Raw genomic sequence first — 27,703 nt, forward strand, 5'->3', positions numbered from 1 at the left:
TGATGTACTGGGCCGTTCGCACTACCCTCTGTACCATATTACGCTCAGATGCCGAGCAATTACCATACCAGGCATTGATGCAACCGGTCAGGATGCTCTCGATGGTGCAGCTGTAGAACCTATTGAGGATCTGAGGACCCATGCCAAATCTTTTCAGTCTCCTGAGGGGGAAAAAGGTTTTGTTTTGCCCTCTTCATGACTGTCTTGGTATGTTTGGACCATGATAGTTCATTGGTGATGTGGACACCAGGGAACTTGAAACACTCAACCCACTCCACTACAGCCCCGTCAATGTTAATAGGGGGCCTGTTCGGCCCGCCTTTTTCCCTGTAGTCCACGATCAGCTCCTTTGTCTTGCTCACATTGAGGGAGAGGTTGTTATCCTGACACCACACTGCCAGTTCTCTGACCTCCTCCCTATAGGCTCTCAACGTTGTCAGTGATCAGGTCTACCACTGTTGTGTCATCAGCAAACTTAATGATGGTGTTGGAGTTGTCTGGCCACGCAGTCGTGGGTGAACAGGGAATACAGGAGGGGACTAATTACTCACCCCTGAGGGACCCCAGCTTCGCGTTCTTAGGAAACGATGCAGTTTTTTTTTTTTTACGTGTTATTTCTTACATTAGTACCCCAGGTCATCTTAGGTTTCATTACATACAGTCGAGAAGAACTACTGAATATAAGAGCAGAGTCAATTCACCATCAGTACGACCAAGAATTTGACTTTCGCGAAGCAGATCCTGTGTTCTGCCTTTCACCCAGGACAACGGAATGGATCCCAGCCGGCGACCCAAAAAAACGACTTCGTAAAAGAGGGAAACGTAGCGGTCTTCTGGTCAGACTCCGGAGACGGGCACATAATATTAAATATTAATAATATTAATATATTAATATTAATATATGCCATTTAGCAGACGCTTTTATCCAAAGCGACTTACAGTCATGTGTGCATACATTCTACGTATGGGTGGTCCCGGGAATCGAACCCACTACCCTGGTGTTACAAGCGCCATGCTCTACCAACTGAGCTACAGAAGGACCACTCCCCAGTATACTTCTCACCAATGTCCAGTCTCTTGTCAACAAGGTCGATGAAATCCGAGCAAGGGTAGCATTCCAGAGGGACATCAGAGACTGTAACGTTCTTTGCTTCACGGAAACATGGCTCACTGGAGAGACGCTTTCGGAGTCGGTGCAGCCAGCTGGTTTCTCCACGCATCGCGCCGACAGAAACAAACATCTTTCTGGTAAGAAGAGGGGCGGGGGCGTATGCCTTATGGCTAACGAGACGTGGTGTGGTCACAAAAGCACACAGGAACTCAAGTCCTTCTGTTCACCTGATTTTAGAATTCCTCACAATCAAATGTCGACCGCATTATCTACCAAGGGAATTCTCTTTGATTATAATCACAGCCATATATATTCCCCCCCAAGCAGACACATCGATGGCTCTGAACAAACTTTATTTGACTCTTTGCAAACTGGAATCCATACATCCTGAGGCTGCATTCATTGTAGCTGGGGATTTTAACAAGGCTAATCTGAAAACAAGACTCCCTAAATTGTATCAGCATATCGATTGCGCAACCTTGGATCACTGCTATTCTAACTTCCGTGACGCATATAAGGCCCTGCCCCGCCCTCCTTTCGGAAAAGCTGACCACGACTCCATTTTGTTGATCCCTGCCTACAGACAGAAACTAAAACAAGAAGCTCCCACGCTGCGGTCTGTTCTACTCTGGTCCGACCAATCTGATTCCACACTCCAAGACTGCTTCCATCACGTGGACTGGGATATGTTTCGTATTGCGTCAGACAACAACATTGACGAATACGCTGATTCGCTGTGCGAGTTCATTAGAACGTGCGTTGAATATGTCGTTCCCATAGCAACGATTAAAACATTCCCAAACCGTGGATTGATGGCAGCATTCGCGTGAAATTGAAAGCGCGAACCACTGCTTTTAATCAGGGCAGGGTGACCGGAAACATGACCGAATACAAACAGTGCAGCTATTCCCTCCGCAAGGCAATCAAACAAGCTAAGCGTCAGTATAGAGACAAAGTAGAGTCTCAATTCAACGGCTCAGACACGAGGTATGTGGCAGGGTCTACAGTCAATCACTGAATACAAAAAGAAAACCAGCCCCGTCATGGACTAGGATGTCTTGCTCCCAGGCAGACTAAATAACTTTTTTGCCCGCTTTGAGGAAAATACAGTGCCACTGACACGGCCTGTGCAACTGGGTTCCTGACGGGCCGCCCCAAGGTGGTGAGGGTAGGCAACAACATCTCCACCCCGCTGATCCTCAACACTGGGGCCCCACAAGAGTGCGTTCTGAGCCCTCTCCTGTACTCCCTGTTCACCCACGACTGCGTGGCCATCTGTGGATCTGTTGGGGTGGTATGCGAATTGGAATGGGCCTAGGATGTCCGGGAAGACGCTGTTTATGTGAGCAATGACCAGCCTTTTAAAGCACTTCATGGGTACTGATTTGAGTGAAGGGGAGGTAATCATTTAGGCAGGTTACATTCGCTTCCTTGGGCACAGGGACTATGGTGGTCTGCTTGAAACATGTAGGTATTACAGACTTGGTCAGGGAGGGGTTGAAAATGTCAGTGAAGACACTTGCCAGTTTGTCTGCCCATGCTTTGAGTACCCGACCTAGTAATCTGACTGGCACAGCGGCTTTGTGAATGTTGACCTGTTTAACAGGTTTTGATCACATCGGCTACCGAGAGCGTTATCACACAGTCATCCAGAACAGCTGGTGCTCTCGTGCATGCTTCAGTGTTGCTTGCCTCGAAGCGAGCATAAAAGGCATTTATCTCATCTGGTAGGCTCGTGTCACTGGGCAGCTCGTGTCTGGGCTTCCCTTTGTAGTCCGTAATTGTTTTCAAGCCCTGCCACATCCGAAGAGCGTCGGAGCCGGTGTAGTAGGATTCAATCTTAATCCTTTATTGACGCTTTGCTTGTTTGATGGTTCGTCTGCGGGCATAGCGGGATTTCTTATAAGCGTCCGGATTAGTCTCCCGCTCCTTGACAGAGGCAGCTCTAGCCTTTAGCTCGATGCGGATGTTGCCTGTAATCCATGGCTTCTGGTTGGGATATGAACGTATGTGGGGACAATGTCATTGATGGACTTATTGATGAAGTGCATCAATAAGGTGTGGTGGTGTGTTCCTCAATGCCATTGGAAGAATACCGGAACATATTCCAGTCTGTGCTAGCAAAACAGTCCTGTAGTGTTGCATCCAGGTCATCTGACCACTTCCATATTGAGCGAGTCAGTGTTACTTCCTGCTTTAGTATTTGCTTGTAAGCAGGAATCAGGAGGATAGAATTATGGTCAGATTTGCCAAATGGAGGGCGGGGGAGAGTTTTGTATGCATCTCTGTGCGTGCAGTGAAGGTGGTCTAGGATTTTTTTCCCCCCTGGTTGCACTTGTGACATGCTGGTAAAAATGTGGTAAAACTTATTTAAATTTTCCTGCATAAAAGTCCCCGGCTACTAGGAGCGCCGCTTCTGGGTGAGCATTTTCATCTTTGCTTATGGCCTTAAAGAGTTGGTTGAGAGTGGTCTTAGTGCCAGACCTGAAGGAAGGATGTGCTTTAGAACAGTGTCATTCATTTATTTTAACTGTTGGTTCATTTTAAGAAATTAATTCTGTCTGTGTGTCTCCAGAGGTTTTCAAAATTATTTCAAGTATTTTGCTTTTGACCCAGACTTCACTCCAGAGCTAATCTGCTCCATGTGCTGTAGTGAGGACTGTGTTTTGTCAAACTTAGAGAGAGAGTGTGTGTGGTGTTAACAAGACAAACCCCAAGTGTTTTGAGAGGTTTGTGTGTCGTGTGTGTGTGAGTACCTGCGACATATATTCTACCTTGACTTGCTCCCATTATAACCTGCTCTCTCTCCTGACCAGTCGCTCCATGGGACCTGTGAAAGGCAATCTCACATAAAACCATCAAATAACAAAATTCATATTGATACTCTTTTCTCTCTGACTCTCAGTTTTTGGTGTAAGATGACCCTTAGTGTGCTGTTAGAATACACATGTGGATGTATTTCTTGGGGGAAGAAAGCTGTTTTCCCAAATTCCGGAAACTTCTGGATAGAGATTTGGATCGAACAGTGTCTTCTACTGGTTTGCTCATGTGGTCGTGGTATATTTGAATGGAGCAGTCTGTGTTGGCGTTTCCCTGTCTACGGTCCTGAAATAGTCCGTTTTGTTTGCCTGTCCGGGTGTGCAGTCGATATATTCAGTTCCACTAGTGTGCAGCGTGTTTGTTTGCGCGTTTCTTTCTGTGTCTGAGTGTTTACAACAGACGCAGAGCTGCCAAGCAGGCCTAATTCCTTGCTCGTCTCGCGTCTCCTACACGCTGTGGGCGGTCACACCGACATGTCTGACCATTGGGGATTGGAAAATCGATGGCAGAGAAGGGGCTTTTCTGTATTTAAGTGTGCTCTTAATGCAGCTTGTGTCAGTGAGGATTCCTTCAGTGCTCGGGCTTAAGTCAGTGTTGTCAGGCTTTTAAAGGCAGCATGAAAGGAGAACTAAAGAAAAAGCTCCACCGACAACAAGCAGTGGCTGAGAGGCTCACACATTTTCTTTCGTCAGAAAGGCTGGGTTGTTTTGATATTACGGCGGGGGGGATTAGTTGGAGGGAGAGGTTATGGATTCCCATTAAAAAGTGGCATTAGCTAAGTTCTATGTCAAATCAAGTTTCATTTGTCACATGCGCCGAACATAACTGGTGTGGACTTTCTACCGTGAAATGCTCGCCTGAGAGCCCTTCCCAACGACGCAGAGTTTAAAAGTAATAGTAACACGAGGATATAATATAATCAAATACACAAGAATGGCGCTCTATACAGGGAGTACCAGTACCAGATCAATGTACGGAAAGAGGTAGATATGTACACGAAGACAGGGTAAAGTGACTAGGCATCAGGGAAGATAACGATAAAAGTCAAATAAAGAACAGAGTAGCAGCAGCAAATGTTGAGTGTAAAAATGTGGCCCCGTAGCTCAATCGAAATAAAGAGCTGGCCATTTAGGGTGAATTGCGAAGTGGTGCTTCACTGAGGGAGAGCCCCTGACCTGAGCTCTCATGTCACTGTACAAATAAAAAAAAACAATCAAACTGTCAGTAGACCAATTGACCAATCACAAGCCACAAGCCCTGTCAGAAGCTCAATCAAAAGACAACACACTTTCATTTGACCAATTACAAACATTGCACTGCCAATGCTCCCATTAGGCTGTTAATAATTTTCTGCATTGTGGTTACAGGTTGCAGACATTTTTTGCTCCTGACCATAGACATATATACATTGACCTTTTTTCCTTTATGGATGGTAAGTGTATATTGCAGACCTGTTGGACTTCACAGAATACTTTTGCCTTTTGCACTGGACAGAAATGAACTTATTTTCATGCACCTCTGCCCTTCATGCCGTCTTTTTATGACCTAAGTTACTCCTCCTCTCTTCCCCACCCCCATCACTCAACCTCTACCAGCGTTTGGCCTGACTGTTCACCTCCCACTGCCTTTCAAGGGCAGGCCTATCCTCATTTCTCTGTTTTAGGAGACATAATGATTCTCTTGTACCTAGAATAGGATTGCATTTTCTGTTTCTCTCCTCTCCCTCCCTCTCTCTCTCTCCATCCACCCTTTCCCTGTTCCGGAGGCTGCAGCTCCCTCCACAGAAGCGTCGTGCTACCGCTCCACCGCAGCGAAAGCGAGGGATGAAAGACGAATCAAAACACCGTATTTCCCTCGGGCCCTCACGCCGCCGAGATTGAATTGGAGTTTTCTCATCTTCTTTCTCATCTTTTCTCTCCCCCTCCCTCGCCCCAACCATCCATTGAAATGCCATCTGAAACCAGCCCCTTTCACAACTGGTGGGATATGGTATTGTTTTGGTGTAAGGAATAAAGAAGAGGAGCACACATCTACCAGTGCAAGACCTCTAACCCGATAATAGGAATCTAATAATCATAAGCATATTCTACTGGTTAAGCCACACATCTTTAGCTTGGAGACTGAACGTTATGCCACCGATGTTCCTTGCTTCAATTGTTACGGCAAAAGTTGTCGTTTCTTCGCCATCTTGTCAATGACTCGCCTTTCTTCCTTTCCGTAGCTAGAGTGGAACACTGATATGACACGCTGATCGCTGACACCAATTTGCGCCCAACAGTTTTAATGCTAAAGAGTCATATTGAGTCATAGGAATTTGGAAGGAATCGCTCTCTTAAATCTGGTATGAAAGTGGAGACCTGGTCAGGACCAGTGGTGGAAAAAGTACTCAATTTTCATACTTGAGTAAAATTCTATATATTAAGCACACCAGATGGTATAATCTTCTTAGTTTTTAATTTGTTCCCCACCAAAAATTGTAACCCAATTTTCATCCTATCCAATTGGTAGTTAGTCTTGTCCCATCGCTGCAACTCCCGTACGGACTCGGGAGAGGTGACTGTTGAGAGCCTTGCGTCCTCCAAAACACAACCCTGCTAAGCCGTACTGCGTCTTGGCACACTGCACACTTAACCCGGAAGCCAGCCGCGCCAATGTGTCGGAGGAAACGTCGTACACCTGACGACCATGTCAGCGTGCATGCGCCCGGCCCGCCACAGGAGTCACTAGAACGCGATGGGACAAGGACATCCCGGCCAGGCCAACCCCTCCCGTAACCTGGACGACGCTGGGCCAATTGTGCTTAGCATCATATCTGAGTGTGTCCCTGGCTGTCCGTATATTTGAAAAACAAGAACATCAAGGGGCCTCCCGGTCGCAGCCGGCTGTATTGAACCAGGATCTGTAGTAACGCAGCTAGCACTGCAATGCGGTGCCTTAGACCGTTGCGCAACTCGGGAGGGCCCTTGATGTTCTTGTTTTTAAAATGTACGGACAGCCAGGGACACAGTCAGACATTATTTACAAACGCAGTATTTGTCCTCCAGATCAGAGGCACTAGGTATGACAACACTTTATATGAATAGGTACGTGAATTGGACCATATTGCTGTCCTGCCTGAGCATTCAAAATGTAACAACTACTTTTGGGTGCCAGTGAGAAATGTATGGAGTAAAAGGAACATATCATCTTCAGGAATGTAGTGGAGTAAAAGTTGTCGAAAAATATAAAAATGTTGAGTTGTTTTTTGCGGGTATTACTTAAGTAGTACTTTAAAGTATTTTTACTTCAGTACTTTACACCACTTGTCAGGATGCTCCTCTCTACATCGATTACTTTTTTTACAGCCACTGACCCATGTGGAGCAAAAAAAGCAGCCGGTTAAATGCGGCCTCTGTGGATTGACTGTGGGCAAACACTAAGGCCAAACAGATGCAGCTGTGCTAACACTGGGTCTAAGCAGGGCTGAGCTGTCCATCCAGCACTCTGGTACCCCGGCCTGGCACCCGTCATCTGGCTACTGAGGCATGAAGTGATGCCACTAATACCCTAACAAGACTTCTCCCTCAGATCATCGACAGACAACTTATTAGTTAGTTGCGCTGAATGACCAGACAGGTCTCTGGTTCTGCCTTTGTTGTGTCCTTGGCCCTAACTCACCACTGGATTGTATTTGTCCTTGCAGCTTAGTTTTTATGAATGCTGTAGATGCACGGGCCTTAGATTGGAACAGATCTCATGGCTGCTTACTGATTCATGAGCGGCTCGTGAGCGAAGCGGTGAAACGGCTCTGAGACCTCATAATAGAAAGCGACGGGCGCACGAGCCAGCCTAAATGGGCGAATCTCGAAACCTCTAATCGCCAAAGAGGCATTTAGCGTTCAAGCCTACGGGTGTAATAGGGTACAAGGTGGGGAGGTGCAGGGTGGGGGGATGGGGAATCATTGGACGAAGGAAGGACACCTGGCTGGAGTTTGACTTGGCTACCTAAAACACATAATCCCTCCTACCCCCACCCAACTAGCCCCCTCACAACCGCCCCTTACCATTTTCAATCATAGGACTGAATATTAGTCTTTTAATAGGGTCGTAATTTTGCTAGCATATTTGCTGTCACCCACCATTAGCCAAGATTAATTAGGCCATTTAATTTAGCTTAAAGTGTCGGTCATGAGGAATGGTGCATGGGAACAAGGCAGAGAGCTGGAATCAGCACAATCTGCTCCCCGTCATAACCACTCTCTCTCTCTCTCTCATTGGATTCATCATGATTTCGGCACTCCTGCTTCACTTGTGCTGTAGTTGCAGGGGGACCAAGCTGTTAGACCGGCACGTGTGTGTGTGTGTGTGTGTGTGTGTGTGTGTGTGTGTGTGTGTGTGTGTGTGTGTGTGTGTGTGTGTGTGTGTGTGTGTGTGTGTGTGTGTGTGTGTGTGTGTGTGTGTGTGTGTGTGTGTGTGTGTGTGTATTGCGTGTGTCTCCTGTTCCATTCACCTCTTGACTACTAGGATTTTATTTTAAAAGAGAAATTCTCATCGACTTACTTTGCTAAAATGTTCTATGCAATGATTTTTTTCTAGTTGTCGAATTTCTAGTTTAAGTGGTTCCATGGAAGGGCGACTGTTGTACACATGGCCATCATAGCTTCTACTTATGTTACATACTACAGCTGCGAATGAAGACCAGTGCATTAGACTGGGGAAAACAGAAAATATATTCCCATAAGAGAATGTGATTATTAGCAAAGAGCATTTCTTTCTAGGCCAGAAACAAACTATGCACTCCCTTGGGCGTTCATGATCAACACTGCTATTTAAGACTGGAATTGGAAAGTTGATATATGTAGTAGAATTATTTGTTACTTCTTGGTAAAAGATTAAAATAATTAATCACATTTGGTAACAACCTTATATAAAATTTGACATAAATTTAACAGGTTCTGAAAACACACAGTACCAGTTAAACGTTTGAAGGGTATCTTTCTTCTTTAAATAAAAACTATTTTCTACATTGCAAAATAGTAGTGGAGATGTCAAAACTATGAAATAACATATATGTAATCATGTAACAACCAAAAAAGTGTTAAACAAATCTAAATATATTTGAGATATTTAGATTTTTCAAAGTAGCCACCCTTTGCCTTGATGACAGCTTTGCACACTCTTGGCATTCTCTCAACCAGCTTCATGAGGTAGTCACCTGGAATGCATTTCAATTAACAGGTGTGCCTGTTAATTGAAGTTGTGGAATGTATTTCCTAAATGCATTTGAGCCAATCAGTTGTGTTGTGACAAGGTAGGGGTGGTATACAGAAGATATCCCTATTTGGTAGAAGACCAAGTTCATATGGCAAGAACAGCTCAAATAAGAAAAGAGAAATGACAGTCCATCATTACTTTAATACATGAAGGTCAGTCAATACAGAACAATTCAAGAACTTTGAAAGTTTCTTCAAGTGTAGTCGCAAAAACCAAGTGCTTTTATGAAACTGGCTCTCATGAGGACCGCCACAGGAAAGGAAGACCCAGAGTTACCTCTGCTGCGGCTACCACATAATTCTACATGGCTACAACAGAATTCTACAGCTATACTCCATCCCATCTGTTTAGTTGGACTGTCATTAGTTTTTCAACAGGGCAATGACCCAAAACACATCCCCAGGCTGTGTAAGGGCTATTTGACCAAGAAGGATAGTGACGGAGTGCTGCATCAGATGACCTGGCCTCCACAATCACCTCAACCCAATCGAGATGGTTTGGCATGAGTTGGACCACAGAGTGAAGGAAAAGCAGCCAACAAATGGTCAGCATATGTGGAAACTCCTTCAAGACTGTTGGAAAAAGCATTCCTCATGAGGCTGTTTTGGAGAATGCCAAGAGTGTGCAAAGCTGTCATCAAGGCAAAGGGTGACTACTGTGAAGAATCGAAAATATATTTCAATTTGTTTAACACTTTTTTTGGGGGGTTACTGCATGATTCCATATGTGTTATTTCATAGTTCCCTAAACTATTCTAAAATGCATAAAATAGTAAAACAAATAAATAAAAACCCTTGAATGAGTAGGTGTGTCCACACTTTTGACTGGTACTGTCAATATATTTGTTCAATGTCTCCAGAGTAATACATATTGAGTGCTTTAACAGTAGATCCTTTTCCTCTTGAGATAGTTAGGGCTCACAGGCAATCCTCCAGTACAACTGTGTGTTCTTGATGTATGACTTAAATGTCAAGTTTGATTGCAGTAGAAATCTCAGGATTAGATTCCAGGCCAGACACCACATTCACCTGCAGAGAGTCAAATCTGCTCACCTAGAAATCCATCGGCTTTGCTGTACGGTACAACTGTTTGTGTACTGTAGTGCATTTTCTACCGCCAGGGAAATGGCTGTCTGTGTCATGCCCGGCTAAAAGGCATGTCCATGTCAATGGCTGTATATCTCCCGGCAGGCAGCTGGAAATGAGGTCTAATCGGACGGATATTAAAGTCACAATACACTGCTTCCGACTATTACGGCCTGTCAGCACCGGGCCCCCTCTCCTCTCTCGCCCAGATTAGTATTCCCCTCTGAATATTTATACACTCACCGTAGGCTTAACCTGGCTGTGTCATTTTCATCTCACTGCACTGGTTGTGGGTATGGGTGTGTGTACATATGAATATTTTGAGATATTTTTTTTTTTTTTTATCACCCCCCACACACACACACACTTGGTCCCCTCTTAGAGGTGTACGTGTATGTGTCTTCACATGGGCAAGTGTGCTATTTGTAGTAGAGACATCTAGGTTGAGTTTGACCATCCCCTCCTCTCGTGTTGTTCTCAGGTGGAGCCGGAGCTCGGCAGCCCCGGCAGAAGCTCTTCACCATGGACGTGGATGAAGAGGAGAACATGAGTGAGTGTGTCCGTCTCTCCCTTTGTCCAATTGTCTGTCTGCCTGTGTCCATTTGTTCCCTTACCGGATCCCCTGCTTAGACACACACGCACACACACACACACATACACAAAGGACATACACAAACTACAAGCACCGCACATACAGAAACCTCACTGCAAAACTCCATAAATTCCTTGGATTCGACTTATATTGCTCTATGCACACCCTTTAAAAAATAAATGTCATCCTCAATCACACATTCAAATTTAATTGGACATTTTGGGAGGAATCTGAGCCCTGAGCTCCAACCAGCCGTGCCTATGAATGAGTCTCTGCTCTAGATCCCCACCTCTCTGAACAGACAGAAGAAATGGCTGCCTGGTCTATCCCAGGATGAAATGGATGGTTGCCATTGTAGTTTCATATCCCAGTTTCACGCTGAGGGCCTGCTGACAATGTCACCTTCATTACAATTGGCCGATTTCTGTACATTTTTTCCAAAACGCCAGCAACTGGCTCAAAACAGAGGGGGACATTTCATGTAGTTTTGATACTGGGACTACTGTTATCATTTATATCCAGGTTAGTTAGCCACTGTAAAGACGGCTACAAAACATATTACTCCGAGCAATGGAAATGTGTCATTTACTTGAACACCAGGAGGAGTTCATCATATTTGTTTGTTCCTCAAGTATGCTCACATTCATACCAGCTGGATTCCAGTTTGAAAAACAGTGTTCGGGAACATACCCACTGACATTCAAAATACGCAATAGCCTCGAAATAATATGAAGCTACTCCACTGAAATCGCCGGGACATTTGCATTTTCTGTAGCTGTACTGAAATGAATGTAATTAGGCCTAAGTATTAATTGGCTCATCAAAAGTCAACTGTCACTGAGCGTACGAAACATTAAGAACACCTTCCTGATATTGAGTGTCCCTTTGCCCTCAAAACAGCCTCAATTCGTCGCGGCATGAACTCTACAGGGTGTCAAGTGTTCCCCAGGGATGCTGGCCCATGTTGACTCCAATGCTTCCTAAAATGTTCAAGTTGGCTGGATGTCCTTTGGGCGGTGGACGATTCTTGAAACACATGGGAAACTGTTGAGCGTGGAGAAACCCAGCAGCATTGCAGTTCTTGACACAAACCGGTGCACCTGGCACCTACTACCATACCTCGTTCAAAGGCACTTAAATATTTTATCTTGCCCATTCACCATCTGAAAGGCACACATCTACAATCCATGTCTCAAGGCTTAAAAATCCTTCTTTGACCTGTCTCCTCCCCTTCATCTACACTGATTTGAAGTGGATTTAACAAGTGGCATCAATAAGGGATCATAGCTTTCACCTGGATTCACCTGGTCAGTCTGTCATGGAAAGAGCAGGTGTTCTTAATGTTTTGTACACTGTCTATAATGGCAAAAGCCACTTATTGTTACAGTATTCATGCCTTTGGTTTTTCTCCTTTGTAGTTATTTCCCATACATCCCCTTGTTAAGACTCCTTCTTGCCTGGCTTGTGCATGGCTTCCCCAGAGTCCACCAGCCTATTCTCAATGTGTCAGTGATACTCCCCACTTCCAAGACCTCCTCCGAAAAGCACTCACACACTTCCATGTTGCGTAATGTATACATACTGTACCTTAAATGACACGAGGCAAATACATATCTGAAGACTTGGAATAAACTACATCCAAAGTAAATGAAAGTGAGTGGAACATCATTTAAGGCTATTAAAGAACATCCTTGAACAAGGCAGTTTAACCCACTGTTCCTAGGCCGTCGTTGTGAATAAGAATTTGTTCTTCACTGACTTGCCTAGTTAAATTTAAAAAAAATAACAAACAAAAAAAGGCATGGGCACATTATAAGGAGGGGTAAGGGCTTCATATTAGTCTGGGTATATAAGAGAATTTGGAAACGCGTGAGAGCAGGATTATTTTTGTTTGTCTGGCTTGTGGGATGTGCCCTCTATTTTAGTATGCAGAAACTCTACGAACATCAGCGCCTGTCTGAAGCTACGGATTCTGTGTTCAGAAGTCGCTGGAAACCCCCAACAGAGCCTCTGTGAAGAGCTCTGATCTCATCGAGTTTGAAAATGCATAGTGTGATATGTTTCTTTTATAAAGTAGAGCTCTTCGTTAGCAGAAGGTAAATCGATTAGGTTGTCTAAAGATCTAAAAAACGTCTCGGAGGATTTCTCAAGTTGGACCCTTTCATCCTTGTCAGACTTTGTTGGTCTTGCGGAATGTGTCCTCTTCCCCTTGCTTCCTCGCACTCTTCCCTGCACCCTCCCATCTTCCCAATAAACCCTGTAATTTGCACTGCCGGGTTCTCTCTCCCCTGAGTACCGAAAGGAGTAACCTATCAAGCCTTTGCTGGAGGATGTTATAAATGAAAATTTTGCCAACATTCCATCCGCTTTGCCAACAGGACCTGGTGATGTGTGCTCCTTGCAATATTCTAGAGCTGCAATTCCACAATTATGAGAGCTCGCTCAGCACTCTAACGCCAAACTATCATTTAAAAAGACAACAGATTAGAGTATCGATACTTGTGGGGTGAGGAACAGGTGATCAAATCTGCCTGTAAAGTAAAGATCTGTTTGTTTGTATGCGTGTGTGTGCGTACCCCAACTCTTCCACATATTTTCCCCCCTGACCCCTCCCTAAACTAACGTATCAACAGAAACCTGCCTGACCACGGCTAGCTAATGCCGTGGTCAGGGAGGGAGGAACTCTATTTATTTTGTTGTGCTGGCCTGATTTTCCTATCACTTATTTCCCCATTTACATAGTTATTGTATAGATTCAACCCTTCTTGCAATGCCATAGAAGCCAACTTCCCTTGAATATCCAAGAAAGTACAGTCCTATCATTATGACAATTATTGTCTATTTTGCCAAAACTTAATTGCTAAATGGATTTTCCTCTTGAGATGTATGTTTGATACTTTGGGGTCAATGTAATATCAGTTAAGCCTCTCTAACAAATAAACATAGCACACATCACCAGTTCAGTTCCAAAGAGTGATATAGGAATCTATAAATTTTACATTTACAAGATCCTGCAACGAAGGCGTTGTAAGTTACTCTTTCTGGGCACCGCAGGTTCGAGCAGCACCGACGTAAAGGAAAACCGTAACCTGGACAACGTCTCCTCCAAAGAGGGGGAGGCTGTAGCTGAGCAGCTCCCCAACGGCAGTGGCGGGGGCAGCAGGAAGCGCCCCTTAGAGGAGGGAAACAATGGCCACACGCACTCCAAGTTCCGGGCCAAGAAGCGTAAGAAAACGCCAGGCCCGGTTCTACCCAAGAATGCCCTTATGCAGCTGAATGAAATTAAGCCGGGGCTGCTGTATAAGCTGCTATCTCAAACGGGTCCAGTCCACGCTCCCGTGTTTGTCATGACCGTCGAGGTCAATGGGCAGCTGTTCGAGGGCTCAGGTCCCACCAAGAAGAAGGCCAAGCTGAATGCAGCAGAGAAGGCACTGCGCTCCTTTGTCCAGTTCCCCAACGCCTCCGAAGCACACCTGGCTATGGGCCGGACACTGACAGTCAATACAGACTTCACATCCGACCAGGCCGACTTCCCAGACATGCTCTTCAACGGGTTTGAGACGCCCGCACCGCCCGAGGACTCCTTTTACCTGGGCTCCAATGGCAGCGGTTGCTTAAACTCGCTGGGAGAGTACTCCATGCCTTCCACCCCAGGTGCTAACTTAGCCCAGGCCCTGTTGCCCCCTCCCTCATCCTTCACCTCGCCCTCGAGCGGCAAGAACCCTGTCATGATCCTCAATGAGCTAAGGCCGGGCCTCAAGTATGACTTTTTGTCCGAGAGCGGCGAGAGCCATGCAAAGAACTTTGTCATGCAGGTATCGGTGGACTCACAGCAGTTCGAGGGCTCTGGACGAAACAAGAAGCTGGCCAAGGCCCGGGCCGCCCAGGCAGCCCTCTCAGCCCTCTTCAACATGCAGCTGGACCAGACGCCCTCCCGACAACCCATCCCCAGAGAGGGACTGCAGCTCCACCTACCCCAGGTAAGAGCCCAAACCTAGGTCCCTCTGAACTATCCCACTCTGTCCTCAGTCAAGACCCTTTTTTAGAACAGGTCATAGCACCAATATTGTATCTGCACCCACTGACATGTGGGGGGAGAAAACAGGGTGAAATGTTTTTTAATGGGGATGAGTAACACGGTTTATACTCTACATGTAATGTTTTCAGGCGCTGAACAAAGGAATCACGGCACTTATGCCCTCAAGCACAAAGGTCTAACACCCTAGAGTCCAAAACAAAGCTTCCCCAGAAAGTATTCCTTCTCTGTAATATACATTTACATTTACATTACATTTAAGTCATTTTTATGGGTAGCCAAAACACTTATGCAAGGATTTCTCAAACTGTTGTGATTTTATTAATTATTAATACAGGAGTGCATTAACTATTTATAAATATCCAGATGTTTTGGTCAAAGAAACCCATCTGCTGAGAATGAGAGTTTGAGAATAGGTCTTTGTTATATTGGAAACTTTCTATTGGCTGATGTGGGTTTTAAAGCTGAGGACACAAAGGTATTTTCACAACTGGAATTAGCAAAATCTCCCCCCTAATGTCTTTGAGCTTATCTAAAGATCTTCAGTGTCTGTCACATGCCTCTACTACCTCATATTTTAAAGTATTTTCTTTATGAAAGTTCCCAACGGGAACATTGGGTGCTCTTGCCAATCATCGCTGGGTTTGAGACTTTAATTGAAGATGAAATGATCAAGCCCGAAGGATGATAGAAGATGAGACAGGAGTTGAAAATGTAAGGCGCTTTAGTACCGAGATGATGTGTATGCATGCGAGACATCTCCCAATCAGGCTCCCCTAATCGCCAGCTGAGAACACCAGGAAATAGCATGCCTCCTTTTTTTTAGTCTTGTTGAAACAACCACAATTGACTGTCCAGGCTCTTTCCTACCTAGATGTGAGACCTATTCAATTGAGGCACTCAAAGGGGTTTCCAGAGTTTAGAGATTGGGTTAATTTTGTAGGAAATCTGAAATGCAATTATTTTACTTAAGTCTTGTTTACTTCACTTGTTAGCCTGAATAAAATCACACTTTGTTAAGATGTTGTTTTTAAACACTTTCAAAAATTGAATGTTATTTTTCTTCAAATGTAATACGATGGTACAGTGCTGCTCACACATTGTCGTGGGACAGAGTTGTGTCTAGAGCTTGAGTCCGTGGTTGTGGTTAGGGCCAGGTTTTAGTAAACGTTTACTGGGGTGTTGTAGCTGGGAGTCAGACTGTATCTAGCTCGACTTCATCCCTGGATTTGCACTCCACTAGTCGTGCTCCGTAACTGCTTTGTGACTTTACCACATACATACGTTTTGCTACTGGGAATGCTACTGGGAATGCTACTGGGAATGCTACTGGTAATGCTACTGGTAATGCTACTGGTAATGCTACTGGGAATGCTCGGAGTGTAAACCCAGCATTGCAGGTGCTCAAAGAAGGTATCCCCTTTCTAAAGCCTGCTCTTTTCGAAGACTCAATATAGCTGGGTTTGGTTTGATAAGAATTGGGTCATCACAGAAGTGACTGTCAGTCCTGCCGGTGTGTGCAGAGAGAGTGCAGTCTGCACGAGTAAGCAGCTAGTGGGGCTAAACTGTCAATGGCTTCAATTGTCTTTTCTCCCCAGGAACATTTCCCGCTTGTTTTCTTTTTCTTTCTTTCTTTCTTTCTTTCTTTCTTTCTTTCTTTCTTTCTTTCTTTACTCTCTCCTCCACTTGTCATCGGTCTGGTTCCTTCAAAACAGGCAGCTCGTGTCAATGATTCTTCACCTGCTAATTGGTCTATTAATTCTCTGTCGGTTAATATTTATTAAATGTACCATCAACCGAGCACTCCATATGGACGGGGCTAATTAGGAAAGTCAGGAGAACATGAGTGATAGAATGCCCTGTTAGTTATTGCCAGACTGGAATTGCCTGACTGTTTTTTTGGGCAGGCTGCTTTGTTCCCCCGGAGGTTAACAGAGACAGAGAGTCCACACGTTTCTGCACTGCCTGCAACCAACCCGCAACCAACCTGCGGAATTCCAAAGTCAAATGAAATGACTCTGAAGTATCAGGGGGAAGTGATATTTGAACTAATCTCGGTCATTTGTGCCCATCCAGCTGTCCCCTCTCCTTGGTTGTAATCATTTTCAGCATTTAAGAACACGAATCGAAATATTTACACAGGGTTCTTTACCAGAATAGACACCCAGTTTCTTTATGCAATCAGCATTCAATAACACATCAAAATATTTGCAAACATAATGAAAATGATCATGCTTAGGTAGGACATAGAATGTAAGACAAGAAGTAAAGACCTCGAGATCCTGAACATTAAGTGATGTGGTACTCCGTCTGTGATCAAAGTCTGTTGTGGCTTTTTGATTGTTCAGGCCGCATGGAGGAGGAGATGGCTGTGTGTACTTTCTGATTAATTTGGGGTTCCTCCTTCAGGTTGCTCCTTTGGTCCTGAGTTGGTGTCCTTATGCTTGTTGCTCTTCTGTTGGTTCCTTGCTTGCGTTGCAAAGGCTGTGCTCTAGTTGTCTTCTCCCTCTTTTCTTGAGGGTGGAACGCTTCAAATCGTCCTCCAGCAAAAATGGTTTTCACTTTTACTGTTGATCCGTGATGTCATCTGCTCCCCCACTTGATTGAGCAGGATGAAATGCGCAGGATAAACTCATCCGAAACAGGCAACCTACTACCTGAAGCCTGTGGTTGTTGTGTTGCGTGTCACATCTCTGCTGTCTGTGTGCGGTCCCAGGTCCTCGCCGACGCGGTCTCTCGCCTGGTTGTGGACAAGTTCAGCGAGCTGACGGACAACTTCACCTCCCCCCACGCGCGGCGGAAAGTCCTGGCAGGGGTCGTCATGACAACAGGTACGCTTTGTTACTAGGCCTAATGGGAAAACACTGCGTTCTCCACTCTCGGGAGCAATGCCGCTGCCAAACTGTACACCACTAGATTTGTACAGACCATAAAAACACAGCCATACTGTCTGCAAGTGGCTGACGTGTATAGATGGGAGGAAATTAAGCTTCCTTAACCACATGATGGGTGGGATTAGCACCACCTTTCAATCATTGTGCACATCAGTTTTCCTTTTGAGTTCGTGGGTCCATGATTGATAGTGCACGATGCTGCTGTTCATCATTGGCTTTGTAAGCCTCTTTTCCTATTCATATTTTTTTTTTTTTACAAAAATACACATGCGCATATTTGTATGCCTACATAAGAAACTACAGTGTCTTCAGAAAGTATTCATAACCCTTGACTTAATCCACATTTTGTTGTTACATCCTGAATTCAAAAGATTCAATACATTTTGTTCTTACCCATTTACACACAATAACCCATAATGACAAAGTGAGAACATGTTTTTAGTATAACATTTTAAAAAGTCGTATTGATAATGAAATGCATTCATATATAAGTATTCACACCCCTAGGAGCTCAGGTGCATCTCATTTCCTTTGATAATCCTTGATGTCACGACAACTTGATTTGAAGTCTACCTGGACATGATTTAGAAAGAAACACAGTTGTCTATATAATGTCCCACAGTTGACAGCGCATGTCAGAGCAGAGACTTTACCATGAAGTCCAAGGAACTGTCCATAGATCTCCCAAAAATAATTATGATGAGGCATATATTTGGAGAAGGATATTAAACCATTTCTAGCGTGTTGAACCTTTCCAAGAGCACTGTGATCTCCATTATTGGGAAATAAAAAATAAATAAACATTTGGAACTACTAGACCAATTGAGCAACCGGGCAAGAAGGACATTGGTCATGGAGGTGACCAAGAACCCAATGCCCACTCTGACAGAACTGCACAGTTCCTTGGCTGAGATGGAAGAACCTGCCAGAAGGATAACAGTCTCTACAGCACTTCACTAATCTGGACTTTATGGGAAAGTGGCCAGACGGAAGCCACTCCTGAGAAAAAGCCACATGACAGCACACCTGGAGTTTGCAAAAAGGCACGTGGAAGACTGATAGCCTAAGGCAAACGATTCTGTCAGCTGATGAGACAAAAATGTAACTCTTTGGCCTGAATGCAAAGCGCTGTCTGGAGAAAACCAGGCACAGCTCATCACCCGTCTTAACACCATTCCTAAAGTGAAGCATGGTGGTGGCAGAATATGCTATTGGGATGCTGTGGAACTGGTAAGGAAAGAGGGAACAATGAATGAAGCCAATTACAGGCAAATCCTTGATGAGAACCTGCTTCAGAGTGCAAACGACCTTAAACTGAGGGCGAAGATTTCCATTCCAACAGGACAAAGACCCCAAACATACAGCCAAAGCAATGCTGGAATGGTTTCAGAACAAGAATGTGAAAGTCCTTGAGTGGCCCAGCCCAAACCCCAGACTTGAATCCCATTAAAAAAAATTGAAGATTGCGGATTACTGCCGCTTGACATCTAATTTAAGAGGTTGAGAAAATCTGCAAAGAAGAATGGAAGAAAATCCACAAATCCAGATATGCAAAGCTGATACAGACATACCCAAGACAACTCAGAGTTGTAATCGCCACCAAAAGGTGCTGATTCATTCAAAGCATTTGAGACGTCACTGCAATATGCCCACATACTTGAGTATAGCTGCGCCTGAGCCTAATTTTCCACAACCGCCATATGCATACATACAGTACCAATCAAAACGTGGAACCACCTACTCATTCAAGGGTTTTTCTTTATTTGTACTATTTTCTTTTTTTGTAACCCATATGGAATCATGTAGTAACCAAAAAAAGTGGTAAACAATACATATATTTTAGATTCTTCAAAGTAGCCACTCTTTGCCATGATGACAGCTTTGCACACTCTTGGCATTCTCTCAACCAGCTTCACCTGGAATGCTTTTCCAACAGTCTTGAAGGAGTTCCCATTGTGTGTAGGGCAGGTCATCTGATGCAGCACTCCATCACTCTCCTTGGTTAAATAGCCCTTACACAGCCTGGAGATGTGTTTTAGGTCATTGTCCTGTTGAAAAACAAATGATAGTCCCACTCAGTGCAAAAACCAGATGGGATGGTGTATCGTTGCAGAATGCTACAGTAGCCATGCTGGTTAAGTGTGTCTTAATTCTAAATAAATCACAGACTGTGTCACCAGCAAAGCACCATCACACCACCTCCTCCATGCTTCACGGTGGGAACCACACATGCGGACATCATCCGTCCACCTACATGGCAGTTGCAACCAAAAATCTCTAATTGGGACTCATCAGGCCAAAGGACAGATTTCCACCGGTCTAATGTCCATTGCTCATGTTTCTTGGCCAAAGCAAGTCTCTTCTTCTTATTGGTGTCCTTTGGTAGTGGTTTCTTTGCAGCAATTCGACCATGAAGGCCTGATTCATACAGTCTCCTCTGAACAGTTGATGTTGAGATGTCTGTTACTTGAACTCTGTGAAGCATTTATTTAGGCTGCAATCTGAGGTTCAGTTAACTCTAATGACTGGGATTTATTTTCCTTTGGCGGTCCTCATGACAGCCAGTTTCATCATAGCGCTTGGTTTTTGCAAATGCACTTGAAGAAACTTTCAGCGTTGACATTTTGCGGATTGCCTCACCTTCATGTCTTAAAGTAATGATGGACTGTCGTTTCCCTTTGCTTATTTGAGCTGTTCTTGCCATAATATGGACTTGCTCTTTTGCCAAATAGGGCGATCTTCTGTATACGACCCCTACCTTGTCACAACACAACTGATTGGCTCAAACGCATTAAGAAGGAAAGAAATTCCACAAATGAACTTTTAACAAGGCACACCTGTTAATTGAAATTCATTGCAGGTACTAATTTGGTTGAGAGAATTCCAAGAGTGTGCAAAGCTGTCAAGGCAAAGGGTGGCTACTTTGAAGAATCTCAAATATAGAATATATTTTGACCTATTTTGAACACTTTTTTGGTTACTACATGATTCCATGTGTTACTTCATTATTTTGATGTCTTCACTATTATTCTACAATGTAGAAAATAGTTAAAAAATAAAAACCTTGAATGTGTTGGTGTGTCAACCTTTGACTGGTATTGTAAATTCTCAGCTGGGGGGCTTATAAGACCCGAATTTCATATAATTTTCAAGACATTTAGCAGTAGAACAAATGTCACAATATTGGAATATAACTTAAAATAAAATAAATCAATGTATGGTAGGCTACAGCAGAAGACACATGACAGGAATTTCATGTTCAGATTACAAACTTCTTATGTACTGTGAAGGTAAAGAAGAAAAACAGTCCTACCCTAGTTTTCAAAACCTCCCACAATGACTCTCCCCATGTCAAGTCCATTTAACTCCCTGAGAGTCCTGGGGCTGTGAAATTTAGCTTCCTAAGTCTGTTCTGAACACTCTAGCTGTGGCGTATTTTTTCATTTTGAGTGTTAACTATAACCTGGGTGTCCTCTCTAACCTTGTCTACAAGGCTTTCTGCCACCAAATGCGCCTTGGTTCGGGCATGTTCAAAAAAGTTTTTCTGGGGGTTCTCTATTCTTCTGGGGTTTTTTTTACATCTGAGTCATAGGATGTTAATTTACTGTACATTCCACCCACTCTTATGCTAGTTTAATCCCTCCAGTCATTTCTAGACCCAAGCCCCCTACCTTTTTGCGTGTTGTACAGCCCAACTTTAAATTCTGCATGACAAGCCAGGGCTTATACGTTTGCTTGTTCTTGTACTGCAAATTGCACCTGCTCCGAGCACTTCATCGGTGGATGCACTGCCCCCCTCCCCCACCAGCTCCCCGTCTCCCGCTAAGTCTGACTCGCTAGTAGGCTTACTAGCTAGTGGAGTTGCCGGTGGTGATGCTGAACTGGTGGGATTAGCAGCACTGCTAGCTCAGGCATCGCCAACAGTTTGCCCATCACTTCTCTCCTCCAGCAATGACAGTTCTCTGGCTCGTTCTGGGTTCAATTCACCATCTTTCTCAGGGTTTTTGGACTTAAAAAATCTAATTGAATTGCCTTTTCTTATTCATTTTTTATTTGGCTTTCCCCACAATTCAAATTCAGTAGGATGACGACACGTGACGTGATAACGTAAGGACGACCTCTTCACTAGCTGACCACTTCTACCTAGACCTGTGTCAAGATCAGTTCCTTACAAAACAGGCCCTCCCCATAACCTCTAAGTACAAATAAGAGAGCAGGACTGGAATCAGTGTGGCAGGATAGGATGATTACACAGAAGGATCACCACACTATTATACTATTATAGGATTGATGCCGGAACAAACAAAGTCAAATCTGAGAGGTGCCGGATCCTGTTCAAATTAAGCACTGGTAAATACTTAGTGGTTCTTCCTTTAAAAGTGATGAGTTTATGCCGCGACCGTTTGTGGTAGATGGTGGCATTCTGTCATTGCACCACACTATCACCAGGGGGAGTTAAAACGCTGATCTATCGGTAGTCTAAACTGTGGCAATTAATGCTGGTCTCTGGTCTGTGAGAATATCTAACGAAGCGAGCGTAAAAGGGATTTAGCTCGTCTGGTAGGCTTGCGTCACTGGTCAGCTCGCGTCTGGGTTTCCCTTTTGTAGTCCGTAAAAGTTTTCAAGCCCTGCCACATCCGACGAGCGTCAGAGGATAGTAGGATAGTAGTAGGATTCAGTCTTAATCCTGTATTGACGCTTTGCTTGTTTGATGGTTTGTCTGCGGGCATAGCGGGATTTCTTTTAAGCGTCCAGATTAGTGTCCTGCTCCTTGAAAGCGGCAGCTCTAGCCTTTAGCTCGATGCGGATGTTGCCTGTAATTCATGACTTCTGGTTGGGATATGTACACTGTGGGGAAGATGTCTTCAATGCACTTAATGATGAAGCCGATGACTGAGGTGGTATACTCCTCAATGCTTTTGGATGAATCCCGGAACATATTCCAGTCTGTGCTAGCAAAACAGTCCTGTAGTGTAGCATCCACGTCATTTGACCACTTCCGTCTTGAGCGAGTCACTGGTACTTCCTGCTTTAGTTTTTGCTTGTAAGCAGGAATCAGGAGGATAGAATTATGGATTTGCCAAATGGAATGTGGGGGTGCTTTGTATGCATCTCAGTATGAGAAGTTTTTTCCCTCTGGTAGCACATGTGAAATGCTGGTAGAAATGAAGTAAAATGGATCCCCGGCCACGAGGAGCGCCGCTTCTGGGTTCTGAGCATTTTCCTGTTTGCTTATGGCCTTATAGTGTTGGCTGAGTGTGGTCTTAGTGCCAGCATCGGTCTGTGGTGGTAAATAGATGGCTAAGAATAATATAGATGAGAACTCTCTTGGTAGATAGTGTGGTCAACAGCTTATCGTACGGTACTCTACTTCAGGCAAACAATACCTCGAGACTTCTTTAATATTCGACATCGCGCACCAGCTGTTATTGACAAATAGACACACACACTCACCCCTCGCAGCTTCTCTGTTCTGCCGGTGCATGGAAAATCCCACCAGCTCTATATTATCCGTGTCGTCGTTCAGCCACAACTCGGTGAAAGATAAGATATTACAGTTTTTAATGTCCCGTTGGTAGGATAATCTTGATCGTAGGTCATCGATTTCATTTTCCAATGATTGCACGTTGGCCAATAGAACGGATGGCGTGGGAGTTTACTCTCTCGCCTACGAATTATTGAAGGCAGCCTGACCTCTGCCCCCTTCTTCTGTCTTTTCTTCACGCAAATGACGGGGATTTGGGACTGTTTCCGGGAGAGCAGTACATCCTTCCCGTCGGACTTGTTAAAGAAAAATGAATTACACCCAAAGTCATCCAATTCAGCACCATTTCGCACTGCTCTGAAACAAGCATGGTGACTGGTCTTGATAAATCAATGAGATTTTTATTTTTTACTTTATCTCTGTTTCGGTATTGGTTAGCCTACAATTAGGTTGTGGAAATGTTACAATTATTTTGCTCCTATGTTGCGACTACTCTCGACCGGTCACATTGTACAGCGCCATATTTTCCTGGCGGAAACCCTGAGAGTTTTCCATTTCTTGGAATAGAAACACCATAATATTAATCAAATGTATTAAGCTACATTTCTTAATTTCTTAAAATTAGTCCCATATACTATGTTCTTACAAAAATAGGTTTTAAATTCTCTAGTACAGCCAATATTAAAAACTGTCAAATGCTTCTCAAAGATGCCCCCTGGTGGTCAAACTATCACTAACTAGCATTAATGACAACAATGGCTGACACTTAAATAATGTGCCATAGAATTCTGTGGCTGTTACGTATACTCCCTCTCCGGCCTCTAGGTCATCAGGTTTGCTGATTATCCCGCACACCTGTCACCATCGTCAAGTGCACCAGCGCCTCATGACACTCCATCACCTCCTTGATTATCTTCTCTATATCTGTCACTCCCCTTGGTTCTTTCCTCAGGTGTTATTGACTTTGTTTCATGTCGGTGCATTGTTTGTGTATCGTGTTTAATGTTTTGTTTATTTCTAAAACACTCACTCTCTGTACTTGCTTCCCGACTCTCAGCGCACTCGTTGCAGTGGCAGCCCGCACGGTGTGCTGCAGTATGACGCAACTTTTTAAAGGAAGAACCACTAAGTAAATTAGATTTCTGTATTACATTTTCAATAAATTTGCAGAAATTTCTAAAAAGATGTTTTCACTTTGTCATTATGGATTATTGTGTGTAGATGGGTGAGAGAAAAATCAATTTAATCCATTTTGAATTCAGGCTGAAACACAACCAAATGTGAATTAAGTCAATGGGTATGAATACTTTATGAAGGCGCACTGTACATCTAAAATAAAATGTAAATGAAATGGAATAATAGAAAAGTAAAAACCATAAACACGAATGCTTTTATTGAATGTAAAGGTGAATTTTGAGCCTGTCTGTTCCCTACCCCCAGGCACGGACGTGAAAGAGGCCCAGGTGATCTGTGTCTCCACGGGCACCAAGTGCATCAACGGCGAGTACATGAGTGACCGCGGCTTGGCGCTCAACGACTGCCATGCAGAGATTATCGCCCGCCGCTCGCTCATCCGGTACCTCTACGCCCAGCTGGAGCACTTCCTAAGGTGAGAAGTCAAGGGGTGGAAACAATGGCAGAAGCCATTTGAAAATACAAACAATGACTCTCATTTTGATTGGAGTTTGTTTGGTTGTAGCTAACCTTTCGTGGGTCATGAAGTCATAGTCCTTGATTTGTATTTAGTTGTAAAATCAAGTCGACTGTTGCATAACTTTTTCTAAATGCAGCAATTGTTGCAAATTGTTTCTTCAATTGCAACATGGCATTCCTTTTTGCTCTTGCTTCAGCTGATTCTTTTAGTCATTTTTGTTGATCTGAAATGAGGTCCCTTTGACCACACTGTCCCCCTTTTTCCACCCTCTGTAATTAGCAGCAACAAGGAGGAGCAGCAGAAGTCCATATTCACGCGCTGTGACAAGCGTGGCTACCGGCTAAGGGACAACGTTCTGTTCCACCTCTACATCAGCACCTCGCCCTGTGGAGACGCACGCATCTTCTCACCGCACGAGGCCGGCATGGAAGGTATGAGGCACCGCACTCCTTAACCATATGACAGTAAGAGATGTGACCAAACCGCTTGCTGACCCTTCTGTGCCACCATGTACCACGGTGGCATGATACCTGTCTTTTTCATCAGATTCAATCAGGCTGTGAATGCGTTCTGCCCTTAAGTTTATATGAAGCCTAGTTATCGGTTACTAGTCAGACTGTTAATGTGTGACTCACCGTCATATAAACCTAGAAGAGCATTTCCGATCATAAACATATTGTTTTTAACCTAATGCAATTCACTGAACTATCCCTTTAATGCAAGTGAAAAGACAACCACCAATTGGTGCCGGTTTGCTTTAAAAAAAAAAATATATATATATACATTTGTGATTTGTTTTTCTGAACCGATTGCCCGCAAATCGGTGCGGCAGGGTAGCCTAGTGGTTGGACTAGTAACCGACTAGTAACCGACTAATCCCCGAGCTGACAAGGTACAAATCTGTCGTCCTGCCCCTGAACAGGCAGTTAACCCACTGTTCCTAGGCCGTCATTGAAAGTAAGAATTTGTTCTTAACTGACTTGCCTAGTTAAATAAAGGTCAAATAAATAAAAAATGTAATCGTCAAATGTCAGATTTGGCCATTGACAAGCACCTAACTTGGAACGCGGTGGCTGTACAGTAATATGCTATACATGACGTCAGACCTCCAAGTTCTCCACTTCACAGTACTGATTGGGTTTTGATTGACAGCCGTTCCAAACTTCAGGACTGCCCGTGACAAGAAGATACCCCCATCTGTCCCGTTCAATGGGCTACTTTTCAGCATTTGTTGTTGTCTGTGAGGGGAAAGCTGCAAATCGAGAGGAGTGGAAAGATGAGATGTTCTGAATGATGAGATGTTAAGGATTATTTAAAAAATACTGCTTTGATGTCATACAAGCAAACGACACTGCCGTGAGTCCAAATGTGCACTACACATTTCCATATTTAAAAAATCTTGTCATTTACAGTATCAACATTTATGATCACTATGTTTGATCCAGAGTTACAATGCGTTATAGGGTTGGGCGGTATCCAGATTTTCATTTCATCATACCATCCTTCTCTCACCCCGGGATTTACGCTATTACCGGTTTAGTACACAAGGGGGTGCCCCCAATAAAACAAAATCCCTTTGAAGGTCTATTACCAGAATGCTAACAAAATTGGCTCAAGTAAAAGTGAATTTCCATGGAAGGTGCTAGCTAAATGTGCTAATGAGTGCAGATGAAAATAAACGAATTGCAAAGACAGTCAATCCAGCTCATGAAGTTATACATGTGTGGGTAGGCCTTTCTGGAGGCTCTAGAGCAACGGGCCTGCCGGTTGGGGGGGGGGGGAGCACGGAGAGGAGAAAAAACACAAGGAAATTAAGATCGCAGTGGCAGCTGTACAAATAACTTATCCAAAGGACTTTTGACTTCTCAAACTCGGAAGGAAGCTAACACAATATGATGCCTCGTCACCTTATTAATTCATCCACTTAGATAACACGACCCCTAAATGAACTTGCTAACGCAGAATTTTGCATGCGGGGGGAAAAAGAATGCGTAAGAAATATCGAGGCACGTTTTTTTAAACGCCGATCTAAAATGCTTCTTATTGTAACTTCTGCTCTGCATCAGACTCATTTTGTGCTTCAGTTGCACTTCTAAACTCGGATGAGAATTTACGAACAAGTAGCTACTTTTCTCCGGTACATTTCTCCGTGTAGGCAGCCTATTTTTCTTCATAAAGTCCAAGATTACCTTTAAGCAAAATATTAGGAAATGTAGCTGGCTCCATTCTTTCTATGATAGGCCTAAACATTAGAGATATGATAGCCATGGTTCATATTTACAAAAAAATACCTTGCTTTTTCATTGTAAGTGTGGCTGCCAGTCAAATAGTTTCACTTCTGTGTGTTGCACATTTTCATCTAATGAAAATTAAGTTATTTTCTGCTGAATGTGTTGCACTAATGTATTTTCTATGAAGGAAAATGTTTCATATATTGTGGTAAACCGTTGGGTTGAGCGCACAGGGATGGACACAGAGACAGGGTGGTTCAAGTCAGAAAACGCGACTTTACTAAGAAAAAATAATAAACGTAACAAAATAACTTGGATGGCTTGGTCCTTCTCATTAGTCTCCGGGAGCTTCGTTCCCCTCTGTCAGTACACTCCTTGCCTCTCCCCTTTACTCTCCCGCAGTGTGCCACGGTGCTCCATTTGTGGTCTGCACAGCTGGTTGGCACTCTCCCCTAATTACCCCTAATTGGTGCCACCAGCTTCGGGGTGCCCAGTCCGGGTCCTCCCAGCAGAGGGAACCAACGTCGCGACAACGACCTCCC

The 27,703-nt window shown here is 44.1% G+C and overlaps 1 protein-coding gene across 9 annotated transcripts in view; it reads left to right on the plus strand.

The window, feature by feature from the left end:
• The window catches only part of LOC118367173 (double-stranded RNA-specific editase 1-like), a 186,669-nt gene that overhangs the window by 135,086 nt on the left and 23,880 nt on the right, over window positions 1-27,703 (plus strand). For 8 of the 9 annotated variants that reach the window (XM_035750284.2, XM_035750285.2, XM_035750286.2 and 5 more), the window contains 5 exons: window positions 10,751-10,819; window positions 13,916-14,841; window positions 17,614-17,728; window positions 24,717-24,885; window positions 25,210-25,361. In XM_035750284.2, the coding sequence (XP_035606177.1) occupies window positions 10,792-10,819; window positions 13,916-14,841; window positions 17,614-17,728; window positions 24,717-24,885; window positions 25,210-25,361 (1,390 nt within the window). In that variant the 5' untranslated portion in view covers window positions 10,751-10,791. The remainder of the gene's footprint in view (window positions 1-10,750; window positions 10,820-13,915; window positions 14,842-17,613; window positions 17,729-24,716; window positions 24,886-25,209; window positions 25,362-27,703) is intronic. The other variant, XM_035750283.2, reaches the window with a different exon arrangement.

This window comes from Oncorhynchus keta, chromosome 34, assembly GCF_023373465.1.
Source record: "Oncorhynchus keta strain PuntledgeMale-10-30-2019 chromosome 34, Oket_V2, whole genome shotgun sequence".
Classification (NCBI taxonomy): domain Eukaryota; kingdom Metazoa; phylum Chordata; class Actinopteri; order Salmoniformes; family Salmonidae; genus Oncorhynchus; species Oncorhynchus keta.